Source organism: Hemicordylus capensis, chromosome 5, assembly GCF_027244095.1.
Source record: "Hemicordylus capensis ecotype Gifberg chromosome 5, rHemCap1.1.pri, whole genome shotgun sequence".
In the NCBI taxonomy this organism is placed as follows: Eukaryota; Metazoa; Chordata; class Lepidosauria; order Squamata; family Cordylidae; genus Hemicordylus; species Hemicordylus capensis.
Window position 1 is genome coordinate 238,811,719 of NC_069661.1, and position 26,968 is coordinate 238,838,686.

Below are 26,968 nucleotides of genomic sequence, written 5' to 3' on the forward strand. Positions count from 1 at the left end.
ATCCCGATGCTCGGGCTTCAGCGTCGGTACCGAAACCTTCGATAGAAGTGTCGATTTCGAAGGCTGCATTCATCGAACCGCAATCGGCCCAACTTCCTAAAAAGAGAAAGAAGGACCGTCAAGTTCATGAGGAAGTCCCTCCAAAAAAGAAGCACTGGCCGGCTCATGATACTGAACACTGATCTCGTGCCCTCGAAACCGAGACTATTCTCGGTGCAGATATGGTATATGCCTCTAGCCCTCATGATCCTGTCTACGAATCTGGACAGGAATCTGAACTGGAACAGATCCCACCAGAAGAACCTAGAAGGTGGGCTAATCGGTAGCTAGAAGCGGCTCTAGACGAGCGCTATGCGAGGCATTTGGAACATGAATCTGACTATTACTATGCTGACCAGGAGGCTTCCTTCCATCATCGGACAGGGACCACCCTTAGAACAGCACAAGACAGGTCCGTTTCTCCCCTTCCATCGGGATCAACGTCGTCGGTACCGAAGCCACACTCGGGATCGTCCACGATTCCACCTCCAGTTCCACCTCGAACCACATCTCTTCTACCCCCCCCCCCGGGTTCCACCAAGGAACTATCCTACTCCGGCGGCTACGGCCACTGTAATCCCGGATACGAGACCTGCCTCTGCCAGGCCTAGGGTTCTCACCTCTCCCTCTCCGGTTTCTAGAGATTCTTCTGACTCCTCTTCGGATGAAGAGGGCCCAGACTCCTCCACTTCAGATGGCATTTCACTGGGTTCATCCCCACCGGCGCTTATTTTGGAACCCAGGCCTAGCTCGCCCTCAGAAGATTTTAAAATATATGTCGACTTCATCTCTAGAATGGCATCATCCTTGGGGGTTCAGTTCTCCCAGGGAGATAAAGCAGATTCAGATCCTCTCTTTCAGCTAATTGAAGAGGATGACAGAGCATCAGTCTCTCTTCCCCTAAACCCCTCCATTTTGAAAGTGGCCAAGTCATCTTGGCACAAGCCTCCCTCCCTCCCTCAAATGTCCAAGAAGCTTGACAACTTCTACAAGATCCATGCCTCGGCGGACCAAGATGACTGTTTCCTTAAACAACATCCTTCCACTAACTCCATAGTCGTGGAATCCTCCTTAGCCAGATTTTGTGGATACACCTCATCTTCTCCGCCTGACAAAGAGGTCAAGAAACTAGACACCTTCGGAAGGCATCTATATTCCATCTCCTCCCTCCTCATGGGGGTCGCTAATTATCAGGCATACTATGCCCGATACCAATCTTTCTTATGGGAGCATATTGCCCCCTTTCTGGATCACCTGCAAGAAAAACAACAGGGCCCAGCACGGTTATTCCTTCGTGAGGCCACACAGGTTTCTAAACAAGAACTCCATGCTATCCGCCATGCCACTGAGGGCGCTGCTAAGGTGTTGGCAACGTCAGTTGCCTTTCGAAGACACTCCTGGCTATGCTCTTCGGGCCTCATCCCTGATGCCAGGTCCAGAATAGAAGACCTTCCATTCGATTGTGCTTCCGTGTTTGGAGAGAAAACAGACAACACTCTTCAAAAAGTTCAAAAACTCCGCAATACTACCCATTCCATGGGGCTTCAAAAATCCTCACGCCCCTACATATCCCAAAGATGGTAGCAACAACAACCATACCCTTTCAGATCGCTACAGTTTCAACCTCAAGACAAGTCCTTTTGTTCTCCCAGATTCCAACCGTACCAAAAGCGATCCCAGTTCACCAGCTCAAAGCAGCACCAGTGGCCTAGAACCTCACAATCCTCTTCCAAGTGACAATGACTCGCTACCTCCCCCGTTATGGGGAACCCGGCTCCCCCCCTACATCTCCACCTGAGAGAGCATCGCCATGGACTCTTGGGCACTAACCATTGTAAGAATAGGATGCGCCATAGAATTTGCGTCTATCCCTCCTTACAACCTGCCAGTTTCAACTCCAGCCCTTCTTGTGGAAGTCAACTCACTCCTCACAAAATCTGCAATAGAAAAGGTGCACAACCCACACTCCCCAGGATTCCATTCAAGATATTTTACAGTTCTCAAGCCAGACAGCTCCCTCCGCCCCATCCTAGACCTCTGCAGTCACAACACATATGTCACTTACCGCAGATTTCGGATGGTTACTATCCCCACTATCACATCCCTCCTTTGCAGGAACCAATGGTTCATATCAATCAATCTCCGCGACGCATATTACCACATCACCATCAGACCTCAGCAACGCCGTTACCTCCGCTTCCAAATAGCGGACACCACCTACCAGTTCTGAGCCCTTCCCTTCAGGCTAGCATCGGCGCCGCGGTTATTTACCAAGTGTATGGCCCCGATGGTTGCGCACCTACAGCAAAACAATATTCAACTCTTCCCATATCTGGACGATTGGCTCATAGTAGCAGACGACCCCCAGTAGTTCCTGAAAGACCTACATACGGTCACCTGCCTCCTATCCATCCTAGGTCTCAAGGTCAACTACGAGAAGTCCAAGCTTCAACCCTCCAAGACAATAGAATTCCTCAACATCTTATTTGACTCTATCCGTGTCTGCATATTCCTACCCCACTGCAGAATTCAGGCCATTCTCATCCGTGGTGAGCACACACCAAGGCCCACAACATCCATGGCCTCTGGTCTCCAGAAGAGACTTCCCACCACATCAGTTACCTCGAGCTCCTAGCCATCTTCAAGGGCCTGAGAGCCTTCTTACTTCTTATCACCCACTCACATGTTTTGATCCAAACGGACAGTACAACTGCAAAAGCATATCTGTACCAACAGGGAGGCACATCTTCCACCGCCCTGCTGTTTCTCTCCATCGAACTCTGGATGTGGTGCATCCAGTACAATGTCATTCCTCGGGCAGTCCACATTCAAGGAGACCACAACATTACCGCAGACAGACTGAGCAGGACTCGCACAGCCTCTCATGAATGGCAGCTACACCGCCCAACGTTACTGTCTCTGTTCAACCACTGGTTCTTTCCAGACATCGACCTCTTCGCATCAGAAGAAAACACACAGTGTCGCCAATACTGCTCCAGGTCAGGCATCGGCCTCAACTCCTTAGGAGATGCATTTGCCCTACCATGGACAGGCCTCCTAGCCTACGCCTTTCCTCCAATTCCTCTTCTTCCTCAAACTCTTCAGAAGATTGCACAGGACTCACCACATTGCATCCTGATCACTCCCCGGTGGCCCAGGAATCCTTGGTTCCCCCGCCTCCTCCGCCTATCCAACCTCTCCTATCGTCGCCTAACAGCCTTCCCACACCACCTCTCTCAGCAGGAGGGTCGCCTTCTGCACCCAGACCTCCAGCCCCTGAACCTCACGGCTTGACGCCTCATCCCGCCCTTCCACTAAACCCACAACATGTCCTCAACGCGGCCTGTAAGCCTTCCACCATCGCTTCCTACTTGCATAAATTGACCCGTTTTCTAAAGTTTCTAGCTGAGCGCAACATTCCCATGGAGTCTCTCTCTCTGTGGAGCACATCTGCTCCTATCTTCTCTCCCTGAAAGAGTCTGGACTTAAAATCCCTTCACTAAGAGTACACCTGGCAGCCATAGTGGCCAACTCCCTGGCCTCTACACCATCCTGGTTCCAGAATCCTACTGTTAAACACTTTCTCAAAGGCCTTACTCACCTTTATCCAGACCCACCGGTGATGGCCTTATCGTGGGACCTTACCCTGGTACTATCCTCTTTCATGTACCCGCCATTCAAGCCCTTGGCTACAATCTCCCTGGACCTACTGTTGTGTAAGGTGGCCTTCCTCACGGCCATGATTTCCACCAGGCGCGTCAGCGAACTCAGAGCATTGAGGGTAAATCCGCCCTACCTTTCCTTCCATAAGGAAAAAGTGGTGCTTCGCCCTGACATTGCCTTTCTGCCTAAGGTTGTTATCTCCTTTCATCGTTCTCAACCCATCACCTTACTTGCATTCTTTCCTGAGCCGTCCACTGACGCAGAATGTCGTCTTCACTCTCTCGATGCCCACAGAGCACTGGCATTCTACATGGATTGAACATCTTCCTTACGCAGGTCCAGCTCTCTCTTCATTCTCCATTCGGGACCCAGTAAGGGCAAACAGGCATCGGCACAAACTATCTCCAGATGGGTGGTTCGCACCATCTCCCTTGCATACCAGATTTCAAAAAAACCTCCTCCACCCTCCATACGAGCACACTCAACGAGGGTGGTTGCGGCTTCCACGGCCTTTGACCAGTCTATCCCTTTGGAAATCATCTGTCAAGCGGCTACATGGGCTTCAAAACACTTATTCATTCAGCACTACGCCCTAGACGTCCAAGCCAGAAAAGACATGGCATTTGGCAGGGCAGTGTTACAATCCATCTTCACCTGATCCCACCTCTAGGTGAGCACGGCACAGGTGCAGCTTGCTATGCGCCCATTCGTGTAAAGCAGAGACCACGTTGAAGAACGACAGGTTGCTTACCTGTAACTTGGGTTCTTCTAGTGGTCATCTGTGCTCTTACATGCCCATCCATCCTCCCCTCTACTCATGTCTTTTCTGCTAGTCTCTTCCAGAATTGCGGACTCAGAAGACTGGAGAGGGAAGCTCACGCAGCTGCCTATATACCCAGGGTGCGGGGTTATTTCCAAAAGTCTGGTATCTAGCTTGGGAAGCTCCGACAAGGTCTCTGCGCAGGCGCAAAGCCCATATGTGTAGGAGCACCAATGACCACTAGAAGAACCCAAGTTACAGGTAAGCAACCTGTTGTGATGACACCCAAATCTAATTTTCCTTGTCATCGATATCAAGGAATGGCATATTTATTTTTTATTTATCTTTGTAAACCGCTTTGGAAACTTTTGTTGAAAAGTGGTATATGAATAGTTGTTGTTGTTTCTTAAATGTCTGCCTATAGGCAGTAATGGGCTGGATGAGGGATAATAAACTGAAGCTGAATCCAAGCAAGGTAGAGGTGCTCATTGCTGGGTGTCATAATCTTCAAGAGGGGATGGAACTTCCTGTTCTGGATGAGGTAACACTCCCCCAGAAAAAACAGGTTCATAGCTTGGGAGTGCTCTTAGACCTGGGTCTCATGCTGGCACATCAGGTTGAGGCTGTGGCCAGGAGTGCTTTTTTCCAGCTGTGATTGATTCGACAACTCTGTCTGTTCCTTGATGAGAATGACCTGAAAACAGTGGTACACCAGCTAGTAATAGGGATGTGCACAGAACTGGCGGGGGCCAGTTCAACGGTGAGGGGGATAACTTTAAAGGTGGGGGAGGGTGCACTCCCCCCCCCGCTGTGTTCCCCCCCCGCTGTGTTTCCCCCACCCTCTGTGTTTCCCCCACCTGCGCTAGATTTCCTAAAAGTCCATTGGGGTGGCAGCGTATCCCCCTGCTGCCCTGTTTCCCCCTTTTACTGGCTGTAACTGGAAGTAGTCAACATGCCTGCATGAGTCATGCACGTGTATGTCGCATGCACACACACATATGTTGTGCGCATGCACCTGACATGCAAGTGAGTGCAGCATGTGCACCCAACACACACAGAAGCTTCAAGTACTTCCGGTTACATCTGTAAAGGGGGCAATGGGGCAGCAGAGAAGCATGTTGCTGCCCTGACAGACTTTTCGGAAATTGAGCACCGGTGGGAGAAACATGGCAGGGGGGAGGGTAAGTGCATCCTCCCCTGCCCTTAAAAGCAGAAAAACCCCCACTGTTGAACCTTTGAGCCAGCCAGTGTTTGAACCTATTTGGAGGCCCATAAAAGGGCCTCGGAACAGGTTCGTGCGCATCCCTAGTTGGTAACCTCCAGGTTGGACTACTGCAATATATGTACATTATTTAGGGCTGCCTTTGTTCATAGTTTGGAAACTTAGGTTAGTCCAAAATGTGGCAGCCAGATTGGTCTCGGGGGTATCCCAGAGGACTACTATTAATAAGAATAGTTCTTCTGTTATTAAGAACAATTGCCTGGTCTTAAACAATTGCAGTGGCTGCTGATGTGTTTCCAGACAAAGCGCTGGTTATTACTTTTAAAGCCCTGAATGGCTTAGGTCCAGGTTACCTGAGAGAGCATCTTTCTCTACAAAATCACCACTGCTCATTAAGATCATCAGGAGGGGTCCGTCTTCAGGTGCCACCAGTTCATCTGGTGGTGACCTGGGATCGGGCCTTCTCAGTTGTCACCCCTAGGTTGTGGAATGTGCTCCCCATGGATATAAGAGGATTCTCTTCCTTGGAGGCCTTCAGCAGAACCTTAAAGACCCATCTTTTTAGCCTGGCTTTTAATGATAACTAATTTTGATTTTAGTTTTAATGAGTCTTAATCTGGTTTAAATTATTTTTAAAAAAATAATTGTTTTAGTATGTGTTATTGATTTTAATGTAAACAACTCTTAGCCACTTTAGGAAGGGCGATATATAAACTGAATGAATGAATAAGACAAGAGGGGGAATTGGAAGAAATCTAGCCCCGCTTTGCACAAGTGGGAGTGCAGTTGTACTTGCACAAGTGCTACTCAAGATCCAATTCTGGTTGCTGAATTTAACTTTTGTTGTGCAGAATGTAGGGGGAGGGGTGGGTATCTAGAGCAGATACTCACTGCATGCCTTTACCATCTTCCAATGTCCGTTGAATTCTTTCTTAAATGTTGACTTGAGCTCTTTAACAGTAAGTCTGAAACGATGTATTTACAAAAATGTAAAAGCCCTGGGAAATAACTCCCTAGAAAGAAGCATTAAGATGGATTGTCTGTGCTTGAAGATTGTTATTTATATATTAACTATATGACTCCTTACACAGCTGTAGCTATTCAGGCACTACTGTGTATTAGGGGTGTGCACGGAACTGGCTGGCCTGGTTCAGTTTGAGTGCGAACTGCATCCAAACCTGACTGGACCAGTTCGGTCTGGCCCCCCTTTGAACCCCCCCCGGGTGGGTTCGGTCCAGAGGGAGTTCGTGAATTTGTTTTAAATTTTTTTAAAAAATTTACCTCTAGTCCCTTCAGATGGGGCTTCCTAAAGGCCGGGGGGTCCACAAAGGTAGCCCCTCCCCCCACTGGCCTCATTTATCACTGCCGCGGTCCAGTTCACCCATTTTTTTCGGCCCGTTCGGACCTTGGTAAGCTGGTGTGGCGGCCATGTTGCCCGCTGCTGCACATGCACAAATGGCCTCTGCAAGGCCTGGCATGGCACAGGGCCTCGCATAGGCCATTTGCACATGCACAGAGGCTATTTTTAAAAAATTTTTTAAAAGGGGGGGTGAACCGGGCTGTGATAAATCTTTATTTATTAATTAAAACATTTTTATACCGCCCAAAACTTGCATCTCTGGGCGGTTTACAACAGAATAAAAACAAAATAAAACATTCGTTAAGATAAAAATGCAGTGGGGACGGGGGACACATTACAACAATTTAAAATGTTTAAAATAATATTTTAAAACAGCATTAAAACCATGAAAACAATATTAATTAAAAGCCTGGGTGAAGAGATGTGTTTTTAAAGACTTTTAAAAACTGTTAGAGTTGGGGAGGCTCTTATTTCACTAGGGAGCGCACTCCAAAGCCGCAGGGCAGCAGTGGAGAAAAGCTTGTCCCTGAGTGGCTACCAGACGAGCCAGTGGCAGCTGCAGACGGACCTCTCCAGCAGATCTCAGTGGGTGGTGGGGTTCATGACTAAGAAGGTGTTCTCTTAAATACTCAGGGCCCAAAATGTTTAGGGCTTTATAGGTTATAACCAGCACCTTGTATTTTACGCGGAAACATATCGGCAGCCAGTGTAGCTCCTTCAATATAGGAGTTATATGGTCTCTCCGAGATGACCCAGAGACTAGCCTGGCTGCCGCATTCTGGACCAACTGTAGTTTATAGACTATGTACAAGGGCAGCCCCACATAGAGCACATTACAGTAATCCAGCCTGGAGGTTACCAACAGATGTACCACTGTTTTGAGGTCGTTCATCTCAAGAAACGGATGGAGCTGGCGTATGAGCCGAAGCTGATAGAAGGCACTTCTGGCCACCGCCTCAACCTCGGACACCAGGGAGAGGCTCGGATCCAGGAGCACCCCTAGACTGCATGCCTGTTCTTTCTGGGGAAGTGTGACCCCATCCAGAACAGGCAGATCAAAATCATCTCTCGAGTTCTCACCCCGCACAGTGAGTACCTCCGTCTTAGCCGGATTCAGTCTCAGTTTGTTATCCCTCATCCAGCCCATCACCGACTCCAGGCAGGCATTTAGGGAGGTTATGCCCTTTCCCGATGATGCCGACATGGAGAAATAGATTTGGGTGTCATCAGCATACTGATAGCACCCTGCACCAAATCTCCTGATGATCTCTCCTAGCAGTTTCATGTAGATGTTAAACAACATTGGAGACAATATGGAGCCCTGGGGAACACCATACAAGAGTTCAAATTTTGAAGAACAGCAGTCTCCAAAGGACACCATCTGGAACCTGCCCGAAAGGTAGGAGCGTAACCACTGCACAGCCGTGCCTCCAACCCCCTCAGACGCTCCAGAAGGATACTATGGTCAATAGTATCAAAAGCCGCCGAGAGGTCCAGAAGGACCAACAGAGTCACACTTCCTCTGTCAATTGCCAATTGGAGATCATCCATCAGGCCGACCAAAGCAGTCTCCACCCCATAGCCAGCCCGAAACCAGTTTGAAATGGGTCAAGATGATCAGTTTCATCCAAGACTGTCTGGAGCTAGGAGGCCACCACCCTCTCAATTACCTTGCCCTGCCACGGAAGGTTGGAGACAGGCCTGTAGTTGTTCAAGTCCAAGGGATCCAGGGTAGGCTTCTTCAGAAGCAGTCTAATAATTGCCTCCTTAAGACAAGGAGACATCCTACCTTCCCTCAGAGACGCATATATAATCTCTACCAGGCCTTCTACAACAACCCCCCTGCCAGATAATATAAGCCATGTCGGACAAGGGTCAAGAGAACAGGTGGTAGGCTGCACCATTCCAGTCAACTTGTCAATATCCTCAGGAGTCACAAACTGGAACTGATCCAGCCTAATCACACAAGAGGAGTCGCTGGACACTTCCACGTCAGACACTCTAGTAATTGTGGAGACGGAGTCTAAGTTGGCCCGAATATGAGAGATTTTTCCACAAAGAATTCAAACACATCACAGCAGATAATCGATGGTTCGAGATTCTGATTCAAGGGAGGAGGGGCACTCATTAGCCTTCTCACAACCCTGAACAACTCCACCGGACGTGAACTTGCGGATGCAATACGGGCAGAAAAGAATCACTTCTTTGCCGCACGTATCGCCTGAGCATAGGTTTTCAAATGAGCTCTATGTTGCAATCTGTCGGATTCAAGCCGAGTCTTTCTCCACTTGCGCTACAGTCGTCTATCTCACCGCTTCAGCCCCCGTAGTTCTTCCGTATACCAAGGGGCCAATTTTGAAGCGGGTCGGAGAGGACGCTTAGGAGCAATTATCTCTACTGCCCCGGTGAGTTTGCTGTTCCAATTCTCCACCAGGGCACCAACAGGATCACCAGTAGAGCCAACACTAAATCCCTCCAAGGCTTCTTGAAATCCTATTGGATCCAAGAACCTTCTCGGGTGGATCATCCTAATAGGTCCCTCGCCCCTGCGAAGGTGGGAAGTGATTGTGAGTCCAACCTTATCCAGATGGTGGTCCGTCCATGACAATGGGGAAATCACAGGATTCCCCATCCACAGAACACGACTCTGATCAGAGTGAAAGACCAAATCAAGCGTGTGACCAGCAATGTGCGTCAGCCCCGAGACCACTTGGGATAGGCCCATAGTTGTCATGGCCGCTATGAACTCCTGAGCCGCCCCGGACAATTTGGTCCCAAAGTGAACATTGATGTCCCCCAGCACCACAAGCCTGGGGGACTCCAACACCAAGTCTGAGACCAAGTCCGTCAGCTCAGTTAGGGACTCCATTGAGCTGCAGGGCGATCGGTTCACCAACAGAAGTCCCAGTCTATCCCTGGTCCCCAGACTTAAGTACACACATTCAATATGGCCCAACACTCAACAGGGATCCTGGTAAGGGAAAGGTTATTCTTATAGACCACAGCCACTCCACCTCCCCGCCCATGGTCCCTCACCCGCTCCTCAACAGAGTAGCCTGGAGGAAGAAGCTGGGACCACACTGGGCCCCCAGCCTCCCCCAGCTAGGTCTCTGTAATACATACCAGGTCGGCACCTTCATCCGGAATCAAATCATGGATAGTTTCTGATTTGTTTTGGACCGGCCCGGCATTACAGAGGAGCAAGGTGAGGTTCCAAGGATGATTGGCACTGCTCCCCAAGGTCACAGAGCTGGCAGGACAGCCGGAAGGAGAAACAACTATTAGATTTCCAAGTCCCCTTCCCCTGTTATGGCCTGCTGACACATTCTAAGCCCAGACACATTCTAAGATTATCTCACCCAGGACAAATTAAAACAGAAGCTCCACTATTAAATGCCCCCCCATACAAATACCTAGGCCAAGAGACCTGGCCCTCGCCCTCGCTTTCCCCCGAAGTGGCTCCCCCAAAGGGGCTACCCTGCCGGTGGCGGGCTTGCCACCACTGGCAGAAGCCTATATAGCCCTGAGCAGGTAGCTCTAGGCAGATGGAATGCAGGAAACTGCCAAGTCACCCTCCTCCCCGGCCCCAATCCTGCAAGGCCTCACCTCAGCACAGCAGCCAGTCCTGGGGGGCAGATAACAGACAGGGAGGCAGCAGGAGAAGCAAACAGGCAGGCACCCAGTCTCTCACCCTGGGGTCTACCTGGGAGCAGATGTTCTCTCTCCTCTTCTCTCTCCTGCAAGCTTCTAAATGAGTCCGGCAGGGGGAGGGGGAACCTTCATGGACCCCCCACGGCCTAGAGGAATCCCCCCAAAGGGGCAAGGGGTTAAATTTTTCAATTTTTTTTAAAATCACGAACGGGGTGTGTGGTTCGGTCCCGTTCTGGACAGAACCGGGAGGAGGGTTGTTTCGATCCCAAACCCCTGAACTGAACTCCCAGACTGGTTCGCACATCCCTACGGTGTATGAATAAATTCTTCAGGGACAATCCGTGAGTGGTCGGAGATAAAATAGACTAAATGACTTAAAAGGTCTCTGCACTCTCTAATTGCTCTGATTCTCTTTAAATGATTCTCATGGGATGTATTGTTGTGGATTAATTGGGTACTGTGGCAACACTAGTTCAGATACACAAGATAGATCACTCTGGTGAGTAGAGTTACACTCAAAGGGCACCCTGCGTTTTGATGTGAGGAGCAGGTGTTTGTATCTAGTTCTCTGCCCTGTTTGCACTTTTCTCACAGTATCTGGCATTTTGTAAAGCAGCCTAAGCCTCTGATTTATTAATTTGTTTGACCCTTGTTTAGCTGCGCTGTTTGGCAGAAGTAACGGAAGCTTGGAGTAGTTTCCTTAATGTACAGCTGCTACCGGTAGCAAAGATGGGAGATGATGTCAGATGATTCTCCAAGGGAGCATTACCGAAGGAAATGACTAAATAGCATTTCAGCAACAACAAAAATACAGAGGCACTTAGGGTATCTATAGTGAAAGCTAGCCTGCCTCCCCAGCAATTTATCAGTGCCCCCTCAGGTCCCATTTGGAGACAGATGAAAAAATGAAGCAATAATGACCAAGGTGCAGGCTTTTTCTCTGGATTAATGATGGTCCAGGGCCTAAAGGGCAGTGAGGAGGCTCCAGCTGATCATTAATCCTTAGGAAATGTCTTGCACCAAAGGCCCAATTCTCAGTGAGTTGGCAAATTGTGTTTGTGCTATACCACCTCATATTGCAGGTGGGGGCTTCCATAATTGAATGCTCCTTCCACATAGAAAGCTAGATGTCTGGAAGAAGGACACTAGTCTCATCTTCTGCCTAGTTTTCTACTTTCAGAGAAAGTATTGTTAAAGTTGTTAAAGTCAATTCTTGTTATTTTTCATGATCCAGTTCATAAGTTGAGGTATTGCCCACATACCTAACATTTAGAATCTGTATGAAACTAAGCTGACTTTGAGGACCAAAAGCAGTCCTAGTGCACATGAATCAGATTTTGCAAAAGCAACAAAACAGAACAAAAAATGAATACCTCTGGAAAACAACTAATATCACCTATAGTTAAACACAGGTGAAGAAACTGTGATATGAATTCCTATGAAATTTCAACTTTCAAATATTCACATTTATAAACTAGCAGTTTTATTGTTAATAGTATTCTGAAGTTTAGTAAAGTGCTGAAAGTTATCTTAAGTTGTCAAAGAGTGCTGCTGTTGAGGCTTTTTCTGTGGCCTGAGACCCAAATAGCTGAGGAGAACATTTTTTGATTCCTAATGAAAACCTACAGCCACCGCAGCAGAGGATGCCATTTGGTTGGCTTCCAATGCTCCACAGGATGAGGCACCACACAACTTTTTCTCTGTTCAAGATCTAAATATGGAAAAATCAAAATTAAGAAGTTATCTAGAAGCATATTAAAGTATTCACAAAAATGCAGCACATGTTCACTGAAGCAGTAGTTTCCAAAGTACAGGTTGTGACCCAGAACATACGTGGAGGAAGCCAACTGAGCAGTGGAGATGGGGCAGCCTCCCCAGAGGATGCTGGAGCAGGCAACACTGCTGTGTAAGGTATACCAGGTACTGGCGGTGGGTCACTTTGCCGCTGTTTAAAGTTGTATTCCCTTGCCCTCGCCACGCCCTCTGAAGTGATGCACACTGGCCGCTACAGTTTTATTATATTTATAGGCTGTTTTAACGTCTGTGGTCGCTCTTTTGGATAGCTGTTTTTAGTTGTAAGCTTCTTTGAGTTGTAAGCCATGATGCAGGGTATGGATATAAATATACAATTAGTAGGGCTACACCAGATTTTGAGGGGATCACTTTTCAGAGCCACTTTGCGGGTATGTGTGAAGTTTTCTCTGAAAGCATTGAAATGGCCTTTTGCTGTGAAAATGTGATCCAGTCAACTTAACCAATGGTGACTTATTTTAACCTATATAGGAAGTAGACAATCATGCAGGGATGGGAGTGGGGAGCACACATTCCCGAGATTTAGGGACATTGTGTGTGGCCCGGCTCTAACTGAGGTTCCGCATGTCGTCTGAACCAGCCCATTGTTTGTATGTGTTATATACATGTTTCTTCTCTGGTTATTAATTCTTATATCTTTACCTCTGTGTGGTGAGAGCAAGCTATAGCCATGGGCAGTGGTATTACTGAAAATGAACAGTGTTCCCTGTGATTATATTTGGATTTCATTACATGGTGTGTTAATAAGAAGAACAATTAATGAGAGATGAATTACATTCCATGCTGATATTCTCTTGTTAAAGAAATTGCTTGTGTAAATCACCCAGATTTTCATTCAGAGTTTCTCTGTATCTGAACAATTTATATAAGTTCTAGAGGTACCCAAGAAATTATCACAACTTCAGGTAATACAATTCCACCTTGCATGGTTGCATCTCTTTCTGCAGGTAACTCCAATGGTGCTCAGCAGAATGGAGAAGCAGAGGCATCGGGAAGAAGAAGAGGAGCGTCAGATCCTTCTGGCAGTTCAGAAGAAGGAGCAAGAGCAAATGCTGAAGGAAGAGAGAAAGCGAGAAATGGAGGAGAAAGTAAAGGCAGTGGAAGGTGTGTGGATTACCTTTGTAAAGTGGCATGCTCCCCATTTTAGAAGGAAGCGTGAATAGAGTTTGAAAACTTCTGCCATGTTTGAGGATTGTCTAGTGGATTTGCAACCATTAATAGTGAAGGAGTGAGGTTAGGGAGGAGATGGAATAGATGGAGATTTATTTATTTGTTTGTTTGTTTGTTTGTATTAGTTTTCTATATTAGAATGTGACTTCCTATTCATCTTTAAACACAGTTATACTACAACATCCATATTGGCTCTCATGTAAATATTTTCTTCGTATTTATATATCTGGTTATTATTTCTTAATCCTTGTTTTCATCACCATAGTAATCTATTAGTTTCATTACTATAACAAATTCCCCAACTGTTGTTTTTATATTTCAACCCCCATTAATAAATCCAAATTCACATTGTTTTTCATATACTGCAAGAAGGGTTTCCAGTCTTCTACGAAGTTTTCTATATGACTATGTCTTACTAATACAGTAAGTTTTGCCATTTCTGCATATTCCTATGCCTTCATCAGCCATTCTTCTTTTGCTGGAATTTCCGCAGATCTCCATTTCTGAGCAAGAACCATTCTAGCCTCCATCGTAAGATATAGGAATAAATTTCTATTTTCTTTTGAGATTTCTTCATTAATTATGCCCAACAGAAAGGATTCAGGTCTCTAATGAAATACACATTTAAAAATCTTTTTAAGTTCATAATAAATCATGTCCCAGAATCTCTTTACCTCTCTGCAGGACCACCACATGTGATAGAAGGACCCCTTGCTATCTTTACATTTCCAGCACTAATTAGATACGTTTTTATACATTAAAGCTAGTTTCTTAAGTATTAAATACCACCTGTACATCATTTTTATTAAATTTTCTTTTAAGTTATAACATGCTGTAAATTTAAGATCTTTCTTCCATAGCTTCTCCCAGGCCTCTAAGTTAATATTATGACCTACATCTTGTGCCCATTTTACCATTGTTGATTTTACCACTTCATCTCTTGTTTCTTCACATAATAACAAATTGTACATTTTGGTAATTAGTTTTACATCACTTTCACATAACTCTATTTCAAATTTTGATCTCTGCTCTTCAAAGCCTATTTTCGAATCTTTTTTAAAAGCCTCATTTAACTGATAATATTGAAACCAGTTAGTCACTGTATCTTTTAGTTCTTCCTCCTTTTTCAGTTCCCATTTATTATCACACTTATTCAACGCTTCATTATATGTCAGCCATCTGGTTTTCATATTCACTTCTTTACATATAACAGCTTCTAGGGGGTATAACCACAGAGGTACCTTGTTTTCTAAGTATTTCTTATTTCTTTCCCAAACTATTATCAAACTTCTTCTGATGTAATGATTAAGAAAGTACCTATGTACTTTGATCTTATCATAAAATAGATACACATGCCAACCAAATCTTCTATCAAAGCCCTCCAAATCCAAAATTCTTGGGTTTTTAAAAACTATCCATTCTTTCATCTATACCAAACATGCTGCATCAAAATACAATCTTAAATTTGGAAGGGCAAGACCTCCTCTTTCTTTAGCATCAGTTAAGTTTTTAAAATTAATTCTGGGTCTTTTCCCTTGCCAAATAAAGTTAGTGATATCTTTCTGCCAGCATTTAAAACAGGTCAAAGTATTAATTACGGAAATCATTTGGAATAGGAATAACATCTTTGGTAGTACATTCATTTTAATAACAGAAATTCTACCCAGCAGCGATAATTTCATCCTATTCCATCTTTTTAAATCGACTTTCACCTGATCCCAAATAACCCCATAGTTATTTTGAAATAACATTGAGTTTTTGTCAGAAAACCAAATACCCAGATATTTTACCTTCTTTTCAATTTTCAGTTGACTTATTTCATACAACTTATTTTTGGTTTGCATATCCATATTTTTTGTCAGTACCTTAGTTTTTTGCCTATTAATGAAAAAACCCACCAGTTGACCATAGGAATCTATTTTCTCTAAGCATTTGCCCAACCTTTCAATTGGATCTTCTAAAAAAATAACTACATCATCTGCAAATGCTCTCAACATAATCTTGTTTACCAATTTTTAACCCTTGAATCTGATCATCATTTCTGATACTCCTACAAAGAACCTCCAACACTAATATAAAAAGTAGAGGTGAAAGTGGGCACCCCTGTTTTGTCCCTTTATGAATTGAACATTTTTCTGAGAGTTCCCCATTCACTTTAATTTTCGCAAATTGTTCTGAGTATATTACCCCTATTGCTTTATTAAAGTTCTCCCCAAAGTTCATTTCTACCAATACTTTCTGCATAAACTGCCAGGAAACATTATCAAATGCCTTTTTGGCATCCAAAAATATCATGGCAACCTGTTTCTCGTTATGTTTATCATAATATTCCAAGACATTTAACACAGTTCTAATATTATCTCTCATTTGCCTTTCTGGCAAAAATCCCGCCTGGTCTTCATGTATAAAATTATTCAAAATCAACTTAAGCCTGTTAGCCAAAATAGCTGTAAATAATTTGTAATCATTATTCAAAAGAGAGATGGATCTATAGTTCTCTACTTGTGTTAAGTCTTGATCTGATTTGGATATTAATGTAATATTCACATATGTCCATGAGTCCGGCATTATCCCTTTCCTAAGGACATCATTCGTAGTCTCTTGTAATGGTTGCACTAACTGCTCTTTAAAAGTCCTATAGTAACTTGCTGGTAAACCATCTGGCCCTGGGGCTCTTCCCGATTTACTTCGGTTAATCACTTCTATCACTTCCATAATTAATATTGATGCGTTTAGTTGCTCTATCTGATATTTAGAAAGTTGCGGCAGGTTTTGTTCCTTCAAAAAGCTTTCAGTTTTCTTTACATCTATTCTTGTTTCCTGATATAACTCTGAAAAATATTTTAAAAATTCTCTCTTGATAATCTTCTCTTCAAAGGAGATTCCCTTTTTAGTCAATATTTTGGCTATATAATTTTTTTCTCTCTCTTTTCTAAGTTTCCAGGCTAATAATTTTCCTGGCTTATTCGCAAATTCAAATGTCTTTTGTTTCAAATATTTTAAATTCTGAGCCATCTCATTAATTACCACCAGGGACAATTGTTGCTGAAGAAATTTGATGGTCTGTATTATTTCTTGCTTGTCTTTTGCTGCCACTAGTTCTCTTTCTCTTTTTTCAATTTCCATCATTATCATCTCCTTTCTTTGCATCTTTCATTTTCTATAAACCGTATTTTGTTGGATAAAGAACCCTCTCATTACAGCTTTTCCCACATCTCAAATAGTCTTCAACTGTAAATCCTGGTTTTTATTCAATTCAAAATAATCTTTCAATTTCTTCTGTTCTTTTTCCACCACTTCTCTGTTCTTCAAAAGATAATCATTCAATCTCCATTGAAATGATGTAGAAACATTCATTTTCCATATGAACCTAACAGCATTGTGGTCCGAAAAGGTTCTAGGTATGATATCTTTAGTGCGACTTTAGTGCGACTGCTCTACTTGTCCAAACCATGTCTAGTCTTGAGTGCACATCATGCCTTTCTGAGAAGTATGTATATTCTCTTGCCTTGGAGTTTTTAATTCTCCATAAATCATGAATAGCCACACATTCAATCATATCGAAAAAGGTTTTTGGTAATTTACCCTCCAGTTTCTTCCCCTTCTTTCCCGACTTTTTGTCTATTTCAGGTGATGTGACCCCATTAAACTCTCCCATCACAATTAAATTCTCAGGCGGAAGATCAGCTAATCGTTGTTACAGCTGTTTATAAAATTCCTTCTTTTTCTCATTGGGAGCATATAGTCCAATTAGAATGACTTTTTCTCCTGCAATGAGAATTTGATTTGCCAGAATTCTTCCTTGTTCATCTTTATAAATTAACTTAGGGTTTAATATTGGGTTCACATAGAATATAACTCCCCTTTTTTTCTTCACATCGGAGGTTATAAATTCTTGGCCTAACTTCGTATTAATTAAAAAATTTCTATCTTGTCATCTAATATGTGTTTCCTGCAAACATATCACATCTAGCCTCTGTTTTTTTTAGTAAATAAATTTTTTTGCTCCTTTTGTTTTGAGACCGTTTATATTCCACGAAATAAATTTGTACTCCATTTCTTGATATGATTATTAATTTGATAATTTTCCTAACTTTTATTGTCTTCTGATGTGGTAGCTGAGTTTAAATCAAAATCTTTTTTATATCTTCGCCAAAAATTTTCCAGTTCTGAACAATCCCTCAAAACAAATTTCTTGGACTTATTTTTTTTTTAAGACATCCCTTCAGGCAATAGCCATTTAAAGACTATATTCTTCTTCCTCAAAGCATCCACTACATACTTATAATCCTTCAATTTCTTTAAGATTCTCGGTGGAATCTCTTTCAGGGCCCTTATAACATGACCCCCAACAGTGAGAGTGTTAGCAAAATGTGCACCCAAAATCCTCTTTTTAATAGATTTGGTAGTAAACTGTACTAGACAATCTCTAGGTAACTTATTCGCAGAAGCAGAAGCAGAATTCACACGGAAGATCAAATTCACTTGACTCTCAAGCACTCGATAATCTATTTGCATAAACGCTGCTATCTCCATAATAAGCAGTTGTCTCAGATCTTGGTCCTTATCTTCTGGTACACCCCGTAGTCTTAATATTTTATCTCTCTGCCTAATTTCCAACATCGCCATCTGGTCTTGCAATTGATCAGAAAAATCTTTTAATTGTGATATATCTTGCTCTACAGAGTTCATTTTCTTTCCTATTTGATGAACATCATCCGCCGTTTTTTTAACTGTCTCATCCAGATTAGTCACCCTAGCACTCAGTTCTACTGTTTGTTGTTTGGTAACTAGCATATCTTGACTAAGCATTTGTAAAGTGGCCGAGTTTGCAACCAAAGCGGCTGCATTTTCTTCCACACCTTTTCTGATCTCAGTTAGCATCTCATTTAAGTCAACTGACATTTTGTCTGATACTAATCCTACTGTTTGAGTTGCAGAGACGGAAGCCCTCCTTCTTGTTATTGTCTTTTTTTCCATTTGGGTGCAGATTTCCAGCTTAAGCATACGTAATATACAACAGCTATATAAAGCTGGCTTTTATATTCCCATTTGCCTGCAATTGTCTGCAGGTGCCTACAATTGCCTGCGATTACCAAACTGAACAGTAGATGGCACTAGATCATATTCTTGATTTAGTCCCTTTTTGTATAATTGCCTGTCAGCTTTTTTTGAAACTTAAACCTTACAAAGTCCCATTTCTTGCCTTACTTGTCTCTCCAAGCCTATTGCTAATCCTCACGAGGCTTGTTTTCTTTCCAAAAGCTTCTAGAGGCTTGCCTCCAATTTGTCTTTTTACACCGTCTCCAAACAGTGGCTATAATTAGAGCAATTAAGTCCAGTCTGTGTTTTCTGGATGAACCCCTCTTATTTCCACTCCTACTTGTAATCTTTTTTTCTTAGAAATCTGGTGTCTAACGGCTCTGTCCACATAGATTCACTTACATAGATTGCTTGAGGAAGATTCTGTCCCCTCCCCCACCAGACAGCCTTGCATTGAAGTCAGCTTTTTGCAATGCTGTTCCGAAGTCAAGACGCTGGCTTTTCCAGGGAACCGAGGGTAAACTAGTTGCTGCCTTTAATCCAGACGCAATTTGGAGGTTTATGGTGATGAATAGCCTCCATAAAATCTTCCTCAGCCCTCTCTAGCAGAACGCTAAGAGAAAGCTGTCGCCGTTTCAACACCTAAACCGGAAGTCCGAAATAGATGGAGATTTCTATTAGTCTCCTGTGCTTTCTTCTTGATCAGAGATGTTCCATTCTGAAATTCAAGGTTGAGGAGAAAAAGACATATTTTTTTAAAAAATACATATTAGTTACTATATTATTATCCGGCTTTTCCACAAAAGAACTTCCCAATGTGGTTTCCATAACAAAAAGAATAAGAAAATGGTTCCCTGTTCCCAAGGGGTTCACAATCTAAAAAGAAGCACAAGGAACACATCAGCAGCAGCCACTAGAGAGACACTATACCGAACTGAATAAGGAGAATTGTGATCCTCTTACTAAATATGAGAGCCACTACTTTAAAAGTTGCTTTCTTGTCCAGTTAGCAAGGGCATCTTATTTTCAGCTTGTTATGCTGTTTTAGTATTTAAAATATGTTTGTTTGGTTTGTTTGTTTATTCTATTTCTATACCACCCTTTCAAAAATGGCTCAGGGCGGTTTCCACAGAGAAATAACAAATAAATAAGATAAACAAAATGGATCCCTGTCCCCAAAGGGCTCACAATCTGAAAAGAAACATAAGACACACACCAGCAACAGGCACTGGAAGTATTGTGCTGGGGGTGGATAGGGCCATTTACTCTCCCCCTGCTAAATAAAGAGAATCACCACATTAAAAGGTGCCCTTTTGCCAAGTTAGCAGGGGTTTATTTATTTATTTGTTTATTTATCAATCAAATTTGTACACCACCCCAAACTTTTGTCTCTGGGCGATTAACAATAGCATAAAACCAGTTAAAAACATATACAAAAAACTTAAAACAATTTAACAATTTAAAAATAAACCAGAGATTAAAACCCAATTTTTTTTTAGGAAGCTGAGAAAGCTTGGGCAAAAAGATGGGTTTTCAGGTGTTGTTTTTTTTTTAATTGCCAGAGATGGGGAGGATCGTATCTCAGCAGGGAGCGCATTCCACAATCTCGAGGCAGCGACCAAGAAGGCCCGTCTCTGTGTAGCCACCAAATGAGTTGGTGGTAGCTGGAAACGGACCTTCTCAGATGACCTCAATAGGCGGTGGGGATCATAGTGAAGAAGACACTCTCTTAGATACTCAGGGCCTAAGCCGTTTAGGCCTTTTATAACTAGCACTTTGTATTTTGTCCGGAAACCCATTGGCAGCCAGTGTAGCTCCATCAGCAAAGGAGTAACGTGGTCTCTCCGAGATGACCCAGAGACCAACCTGGCTGCCACATTCTGAACCAGCTGAAGTTTCCGGACTCCGTACAAAGGCAGCCCCATGTAGAGTGCATTATAGAAGTCAAGTCTGGAGGTTACCAAAAGATGTACCACTGTTTTGAGGTCATTGATCTCGAGAAACAGGTGCAGCTGGCATATGAGCTGGAGCTGATAAAAAGCACCCCTGGCCATTGCCTCAACCTGAGAAACCAGGGAGAGGTGTGAATCCAGAAGTACTCCCAGACTGTTTGTTGACTATGACTACTTACTGTGCCAACATAGCATAGTGGTTAGAGTGTTGGACTAGTGCTAGGAAGACCTGAGTTCGAATTTTGATTCAGCCATGAAACTCACTTGGTGACTCTGGGCCAGTCATGTATCTCTCAGCCTAACCTACCTCACAGGGTTGTTGTGAGGATAAAAATAACCATGTACACCGCCCTGAGCTCCTTGGAGGAAGAGCGGGAAAACAAACAAACAAACAAACAAACAAATAAATATTATTTTATATATAACTGGCCCTATCCACCCCCAGCACAGTACCTCCAGTGACTGTTGCTGGTGTCTATCTTACGTTTTTTATTTAAGATTGTGAGCCCTTTGGGGACAGGGATTCATCTTATTTATTTATTATTTCTCTGTGTAAACTGCCCTGAGCCATTTTTGGAAGGGCGGTATAGAAATCAAGCAAGCAATCAAGCAATCAAATAATATATGAAGCTGCTTCATACTGAGTCAGACCATTGAGTTCTCTAGGTCAGTACTGTGTACTTTGACAGGTGGTTGCTTTGCTAGCGCTCAGACAGGGGTCTTTCCCATCTCCTGCTACCTGATTCTTTTAACTGGATATGCCAGGGATTGAACCTGGGACCTTCTGTGTGCAAAGCGTATGGTCTGCCCCTGATCTATGGCCCTTCCCCTGTTCCTCTGAGCTACCACTGATAACATAATCCAAGGCACACTCTCTAGACAATCTCCTGCTATATTCTCCATCTGGCCATCATAAAGGCATAGTGAGGGATTATTAAAATAGCTTTGTTTTTATTTTGGCTTTTCATATATTAGTCCTCTATTGCAAGGATGGCCAGTTTCTGTATTGATTGAAGGAGCACTTCAAACTGCAGGCAACAGTCCCAGGGCTGTAAGTGTATTTTGCCACAAAAAATTACACACACACACCCTCCACGTGTACACTAGGGATGTGCATGAACAGGTTCGGCACTCTCTTTCTGGAATGCCAAACCTGTTCGAATGTTGGTGTTTGAGCCAGCTCAGTGAGCGGGGGCTGTCTTTAAGGGGGGGGAAAGGGTAAGGAGCTCCTTACCTGCTCACCTCCTCCCTGCCCCTCCCCCCCCAGCGCTCCCCACCGCCCGCACCAGCACTCATTTTACCAATAGCCGTGCAGGGCTGCAGCAGTCCTTCCTGCGGCCCTGATCGGCATTGTGTTGCAGCTCCACGTGGCTGTTTCTAAAATGAGCATCAGTAGGAGGAAAGCGGTGGCGAGAGAGTGAGCAGGTAAGCCAAATTTGTTAAGCCAAATTTTGGGTTACGGCCCATTTGACTCACAAGTATACCCCTCAGGTTCTGGCAACACTACTTATCTGTTTTTTAAAGGCATCCCTCCCCACCCCTCAAGGGAGTTCACGTACAGTTTGTTCACATCCCTAACATACATATAACCATGACCAAGTGGTTGGGTTCCATAATACAATTGGTACTAACAGCAACAGCTTCACAGTCAGGGAGTATATAAAATACACACACACACACACACACACACACCCCTGCATGGGAGCTATTTCCCCTTGGTACTGTCATATGTGTGTGTGTGTGTGTGTGGTGGGGGAGGCACTAACTGCATGGGATTTCCCTATCCAATCACTACCCTCCCTCCCAAGAAAGAAGCAACTTCTATATGCCTCTTTCTGGTTAGGAACAGGCATAGTAAACTGAGGTCTTCTGCATGCTTAGTGTATCCTTCTAACACAACCTGCTAAGCAACTTTCTGTAGGTACAGGCAAGCAGCAGCTCTGCTATAGGAACACTGAATGGTAATTTCTGGGCTGAAATGTGAGAGGTGGGGAAATAGAACAATATTCTTCCTGAATTTCCTCATTTCTACTTTGTTTGAAAAGATGGCAGCATTCCTTTGGAGACATTGATGAATACAATTAACCTCATAAAACCTGCAGCTGAGCATTTGTGCATAGAAACTACTAAGGGGTGGCATGCCTTTCTCCCTCATCTGCAGAACGAGCCAAGAGAAGGAAGCTCCGAGAAGAGCGGGCATGGCTGCTGGCCCAAGGAAAGGAGCTTCCCCCAGAACTTTCTCACCTGGATCCCAGCTCACCTTCTAGGGAGGAGAGAAAGACTAAGGACCTGTAAGTGTACTCCACTGAATTGCCTATGAATACTGATGTTGGGGGCAGGAAGATGGGTAGGATGAAAGATTCATTGTGGAATCAGGAAATTGAGTGGGAGGACATGGCTTGGAAAGGATTGCACCCACTGGAGTGGTTGCAAGCATGACTGGTCCCCCTTAGTTAAGCAGGGTCCACCCTGTTTGCGTTTGAATGGGAGACCACATGTGAGCACTGTAAGATATTCCCTTCAGGGGATGGAGCCACTCTGGGAAGAGCAGAAGGTTTCAAGTTCCCTCTCTGGCTTCTCCAAGATAGGGCTGAGAGAGATTCCTTCCTACAACCTTGTAGAAGCCACTGCCAGTCTGTGTAGACTATACTGAGCTAGATAGACCAATGGTCTGACTCAGAATACGGCAGCTTCCTATGTTCCCATAATGTTCCACACAGTGTTCAAAGGCTGGAGGAAAGGGTTGGAGGAAAGACGAGGCTTGAGGGACTTCGTATTCATGTTTGTGTTTTGTCTTTGCAGCTTTGAACTGGATGATGAGTTCACCGCCATGTACAAAGGTCAGTTCTCATTCTAGGCGTTTTGCTTTGCAGGTTGTTTTAAAAGAGAGAGAGAAATTGAGTTGACACGCCATTTGTGTGTGTGTGTAACAGTTTTACCATCTCTTTTGTTGCTGATAGTTCTGGATGTGGTGAAAGCACACAAGGACTCCTGGCCATTCCTGGAGCCAGTTGATGAATCCTATGCTCCAAATTACTACCAGATTATTAAGGTAAGGAACATGATTTGTTCGATCATGCTTTTGCATTCTGGTCACACTGCTGAGGATGATGATTTGGAATCTACTTTTTATTAATCAGAGGGAGTGAGAGGACCTTTGTATAAGGATGAGTGTTGCTCCAAGGTCTGATACTCAACTTGAAGTAAATTGTGACTTTTTTCAGGCTCCCATGGATATCTCTAACATGGAGAAGAAACTAAATGGAGGCCAGTACTACACCAAGGAGGAATTTGTGGGTGACATGAAGACTATGTTCAGAAACTGCCTTAAATACAACGGTGAAAATAGTGGTAAGAGCTTGGGAAAGTAGATTATATTGGCTGGATTTACTCAAAAGTAAACCTTTTTCAGCCTTTCAAAGCTGGACTGGATAAGAAGTAGAAGGAAAGAGCAACCCATACTCTTCATTCACAATCAACATATGAAAATTAAATGTGCATATGTTTACTTTGCACTGTTCAATCTGCTCCCAAGAGTTTTTTAAAAAAATGACTGTGGGGCAAGGACTTGGGTGGCAGAATGTGCATTGTTTTATTTACATCAGAGGAACATGAACTATTAGCCGTGGGAGAAGGATTGAGAATAGAAGCCATATCCTCTGGCCATTGGGAAGCCCTGTTCTTCTTTGAGCATTCACCAGACAGATCCTATGTGTTCCAGTGCTGCTCTGCAACTATTAAACAAGTGATGTCCTCTTTAAAATGGAAGACTCTGATTCTCAAAATACTGAATTTTGAGAATCACCCCTCCTAAGTGAGCAAAGAAGCATCTTTTAATGTAGCGGTTCAATTTCAAATACAATTAAAACTCTAAAACTGAAGCTATAAAACTAAAAACCTGCCTGAACAGGTATATGTTTAGGTCCTTCTTAAAAACATTCAGAGAAGGAAAACCTCTAATTTCATTAGGAAGCATATTCCTGGGGCAAGTCTAGAAAAGGCCCGGTCTCGAGTTGCCACCAACTGAGCCAGTAGCAACTGCAACCGGACCTCCCCAGATGATCTTAACAAGCGTCTCTTAAATACCTCAAGCCATTTAGGGCTTATAGGTAATAACCAACACCTTGTATTTCGCCTGGAAATTTATTGGCAGCCAGTGTAGTTCTTTTAAAATGGGTGTAATATGATATCTTATATTTTCGGTCAACCCCGTATTCAACCTGGCTGCTGCGTTCTGTACAGCGTTCTGTACTAACTGCAGTTTCCGAACTGCATAAAAGGCAGCCCAATGTAGAGCGCATTAATAGTCAAGCCTGAATGTTACCAGCATATGCACCACTGTTTTAAGGTCGTTTATCTCCAGAAATAGACATGGCTGTAATGACTCCCATGGGGGTCGTGGAGGATTCCTCAAATGAAGACGCGGAGCAGGGGGAGCAGGTTGAAACTCCGGTTGACTCAGCAGAGCCAGAGCTGACAGGCCTGCAGGCCTCTCTGCCTCCTTCCTTCCTCATGATGAAGCCTACGAGGCTGCTGAAGTCAAGGTGCCTGCCCCAGATCCCCGACAACAACGTTTGGCCAGAGTACAGGTTCAGAGGGAGGAACGCTGTAGGTCAGAGAGGCTGGCCAAAAGGAACAGGTGTTCCAGCTCTGACCTGGCTGCATCTCTATGACAAGGCCCAGCTGCAGTGATGGGCAGGGCTCTCAGCACACTGCCTATTAAGAGCAGCCTGAAAGCTGGGTCTGTGCTGGAAACAACATCCATGGTGACCAGCCCTTACTGTGAGCAACCTTGACCTAGAAATCTGGACCTGTTGTTGTGACTGACCATTATTCGTGTTCCCCCCTGATCCTGACGACTGTGGAATCCCCGGTACTGACTTCTTGCAACATTTTATGACTACAGTTTGTCTCTGTTCCTGTCTGTCGGCTCTCCCTTCCCCTCTGAAAAGAGTGGTTTCGCAGCTGCTGGGCAGTTGGCCAACACAGGTCATTACAGTAGCTGGCAAATCAGCCGAAGCTGATAGAAAGCACTCCTGGCCACTGCCTCAACCTGAGAAATCAGGCAGTTCACAGTAGGAAAAAATCCCAGATAAGATATAGTAGTAAATAAAAACTGAATGGAAGATCAAAGCTGGCATTGGGAGCAACACATTGGGAGAAATTTGGGTCCAGACGTACTCCCAGACTACGTACCTGCTCTGTCTGGGGGAGTGCAATCTCATCCAGAACAGCCAGATCTAAACCACTTCCCAAGTCTCAACCTCCCACAATGAGTACCTCCGTCTTGCTTAGATTCAGCCTCATTTTGTTATCCCTCATCCAGCCCATTACCGCCTCCAGGCAGGCATTTAGGGAAGTTAGGCTATTTCCTGATGAAATTGACATGGAGAAATAGATTTGGGTGTCATCAGCATGTTGATAACACCCTGCACCAAATCTCCTGATGATCTCTTCCAGCAGTTTCATGTAGATGTTAAAAAGCATTGGAGACAGTATGGAGCCTTACAAACTCCGTACCGGACGGAGCTTTTGAAGAGCAACAGTCTCCAAGTGACACCATCTGGAACGTACCCGAGAGGTAGGAGTGGAAGCACTGGAAAGCTGTGTCTCCCACTCCCAACCCCTTCAGGCACCCCAGAAGGATACCATGGTCGATGGTATTGAAAGCCGCCGAGAGATCCAAAAAGATCAACAGAGTCACACTCCCCCTGTCAGTTCCTAATTGGAGATCATCCAACAGGCCAACCAAGACCATCTCAACCCCATAGCCTGCCCAAAAGCCAGTTTGAAATGGGTCCAGATAATCCACATCCTCCAAGACAGCCTGGAGCTGAGACACCACCACCCTCTCAAACACCTTGCCCAACCATAGGAGGTTGGAGACAGGCCTATGATTGCCCAATTCTGAGGTAGCCAATGCAGGCCTCTTCAAGAGTGGTCTAATAATTGCCTTCTTGAGACAAGGAGGCATTCTGCCCTCCCTCAGAGAAGCATTAATGATCTTAACTAGGCCCTCTCCAGTAACCTCACTGCTGGATTGTATAAGCCATGTTGGGCAAGGGTTGAAAGAACAGGTGGTAAGACGCAGTGTCCCAAGTATCTTGTCCACATCCTCGGGAGCCACAAACTACAGTGTTCTGCAGTGAATCAAAAAGTGCAGTAAAACAAAAAGTAAGAATTTTTGTTTGTTTCATTAACTGTTTGAGGCTTCAGTGGAATCCTCAAGAGCATGTGGTTTAAGCATTGTACTTTGATCTACTGGATAAAATTCTAATTATTCAGCTAACTGTTCA

General features: G+C 44.3%; 1 protein-coding gene across 3 annotated transcripts in view; it reads left to right on the plus strand.

Annotated features, from left to right (window-relative positions):
• LOC128327136 (chromatin remodeling regulator CECR2) overlaps positions 1 to 26,968 on the plus strand; it is a 221,948-nt gene that overhangs the window by 174,664 nt on the left and 20,316 nt on the right. For all 3 annotated transcript variants that reach the window (XM_053255456.1, XM_053255455.1, XM_053255457.1), the window contains exons 9-13: positions 13,455 to 13,611; positions 22,834 to 22,963; positions 23,475 to 23,512; positions 23,633 to 23,724; positions 23,897 to 24,023. In XM_053255456.1, the coding sequence (XP_053111431.1) occupies positions 13,455 to 13,611; positions 22,834 to 22,963; positions 23,475 to 23,512; positions 23,633 to 23,724; positions 23,897 to 24,023 (544 nt within the window). The remainder of the gene's footprint in view (positions 1 to 13,454; positions 13,612 to 22,833; positions 22,964 to 23,474; positions 23,513 to 23,632; positions 23,725 to 23,896; positions 24,024 to 26,968) is intronic.